The sequence below is a fragment of the Electrona antarctica genome (assembly GCF_951216825.1).
Source record: "Electrona antarctica genome assembly, chromosome: 16".
Taxonomy (NCBI): Eukaryota; Metazoa; Chordata; class Actinopteri; order Myctophiformes; family Myctophidae; genus Electrona; species Electrona antarctica.
The window spans coordinates 2,365,568-2,368,058 of NC_136797.1; the positions used below are offsets into that span (position 1 = coordinate 2,365,568).

A 2,491-nucleotide genomic window follows, 5' to 3' on the forward strand; every position below is an offset into this window, starting at 1 on the left:
TGACGGGGGACACACACGTCGCTAGGGGGCGCTGTTGGGAGCGCGGTTGGTGGGGATGACGGGGGACACACACGTCGCTAGGGGGCGCTGTTGGGAGCGCGGTTGGTGGGGATGACGGGGGACACACACGTCGCTAGGGGGCGCTGTTGGGAGCGCGGTTGGTGGGGATGACGGGGGACACACACGTCGCTAGGGGGCGCTGTTGGGAGCGCGGTTGGTGGGGATGACGGGGGACACACACGTCGCTAGGGGGCGCTGTTGGGAGCGCGGTTGGTGGGGGTGACGGGGGACACACACGTCGCTAGGGGGCGCTGTTGGGAGCGCGGTTGGTGGGGATGACGGGGGACACACACGTCGCTAGGGGGCGCTGTTGGGAGCGCGGTTGGTGGGGATGACGGGGGACACACACGTCGCTAGGGGGCGCTGTTGGGAGCGCGGTTGGTGGGGGTGACGGGGGACACACACGTCGCTAGGGGGCGCTGTTGGGAGCGCGGTTGGTGGGGGTGACGGGGGACACACACGTCGCTAGGGGGCGCTGTTGGGAGCGCGGTTGGTGGGGGTGACGGGGGACACACACGTCGCTAGGGGGCGCTGTTGGGAGCGCGGTTGGTGGGGATGACGGGGGACACACACGTCGCTAGGGGGCGCTGTTGGGAGCGCGGTTGGTGGGGATGACGGGGGACACACACGTCGACTCTGTCTTCAGACAGGCACAGCTGTGCACGTGGGTGTAGAAGTGTGTGCGCTTCGCGCCGCCGGGGCACGCCAGCTGCACGGAGAGCTGAGACGTGGACACCTCCTGGCAGCACGAACACGAACGCTTCACCGTCTGCAGCGTCATGGAGTAGCTGAGGACGAGAGGAGAGAGAGACACGGGTTAGACTGGAGCTGTATGTTTCTGTGTGGAGTTTGCATGTTCTCCCTGTGTCCCCTAGGGTAGGTACCCTCACATGTTCTCCCCGTGTCCCCTAGGGTAGGTACCCTCACATGTTCTCCCCGTGTCCCCTAGGGTAGGTACCCTCACATGTTCTCCCCGTGTCCCCTAGGGTAGGTACCCTCACATGTTCTCCCCGTGTCCCCTAGGGTAGGTACCCTCACATGTTCTCCCCGTGTCCCCTAGGGTAGGTACCCTCACATGTTCTCCCCGTGTCCCCTAGGGTAGGTACCCTCACATGTTCTCCCCGTGTCCCCTAGGGTAGGTACCCTCACATGTTCTCCCCGTGTCCCCTAGGGTAGGTACCCTCACATGTTCTCCCCGTGTCCCCTAGGGTAGGTACCCTCACATGTTCTCCCCGTGTCCCCTAGGGTAGGTACCCTCACATGTTCTCCCCGTGTCCCCTAGGGTAGGTACCCTCACATGTTCTCCCCGTGTCCCCTAGGGTAGGTACCCTCACATGTTCTCCCCGTGTCCCCTAGGGTAGGTACCCTCATATGTTCTCCCCGTGTCCCCTAGGCCTAGGGTAGGTACCCTCACATGTTCTCCCCGTGTCCCCTAGGGTAGGTACCCTCACATGTTCTCCCCGTGTCCCCTAGGGTAGGTACCCTCACATGTTCTCCCCGTGTCCCCTAGGGTAGGTACCCTCACATGTTCTCCCCGTGTCCCCTAGGGTAGGTACCCTCACATGTTCTCCCCGTGTCCCCTAGGGTAGGCACCCTGGGTGAAAAAATGGGTTACAAAATGTTTGATAAAATATTTAAAAAAAAGACTGCAGCTGTATGGAGTAGCTGTGTACGAGAGGAGAGAACTTCTGGTTGTCCCCATTCAATAGAAGTCTATGTAGGAGAGCCGTCATTGGACTGAAGCCCCATGAAGTGAACGGAGTTAGTTGTCGTAACTCTGTCTTAACTCTATAGAGCGTCGCAGTCCCGCCCCCTTTCATGACGACGCCAGGCCCAGGAAATAATTCCCAATGCATTTTTCCTCATAGACATTTCAAATAGTATTTATTTAAAGACGGTTACGCCGCGGACAAAGCCAACTCGAGTTGTGACAAATCATGACAATAAACACAATATTTTGGACCAAACAAATAATTACAAAGAAGAAAAACAACAAAAAAGTGTCGTAAGTCTAATTATTTGTTCGGCCCAAAAAATTCTGTTTGTTGTCATGATTTCTCACAACTCGAGTTGACTTTGTACGAGGCTTAAAAGGTCTTTAAATAAATACTTTTTGAAATGTCTATGAGGAAAATGAACGGGGAATAATTTCCTGGGCCATGGTAGGGGGCGGGACTGTGACGCTCTATGGCTCTGGTTGCTACAGGCCCTCCACAGGAAGTGACATAATGGATGAGTACTTACGAGGCGTAGTTGCTACAGGCTCCTCCACAGGAAGTGACGTTGACCAGCTGTCGGGAGCGACAGCCGCCGTCCGCCAGGTGGACCTCGGTACGGATCACGTTACAGGGACGATCCCGCTTTACACCTGTAGAGGGAGACATTTTCACAGTTGTTACATTCCCTTATGTCTAGGGCAGGGTTCCCCAAT

The 2,491-nt window shown here is 57.3% G+C and overlaps 1 protein-coding gene across 1 annotated transcript in view; it reads right to left on the bottom strand.

The window, feature by feature from the left end:
• Positions 1-637: 637 nt before the first annotated feature.
• Positions 638-2,491, bottom strand: part of LOC306940279 (intestinal mucin-like protein) — a gene marked incomplete at its 3' end in the record, with an annotated part of 40,517 nt that continues 38,663 nt past the window's right edge. Inside the window, exons 18-19 of the mRNA XM_079525301.1 lie at positions 2,305-2,428; positions 638-848 (exon numbers count right to left, since the gene is read on the bottom strand). Of these exons, the coding sequence (XP_079381427.1) occupies positions 638-848; positions 2,305-2,428 (335 nt within the window). The remainder of the gene's footprint in view (positions 849-2,304; positions 2,429-2,491) is intronic.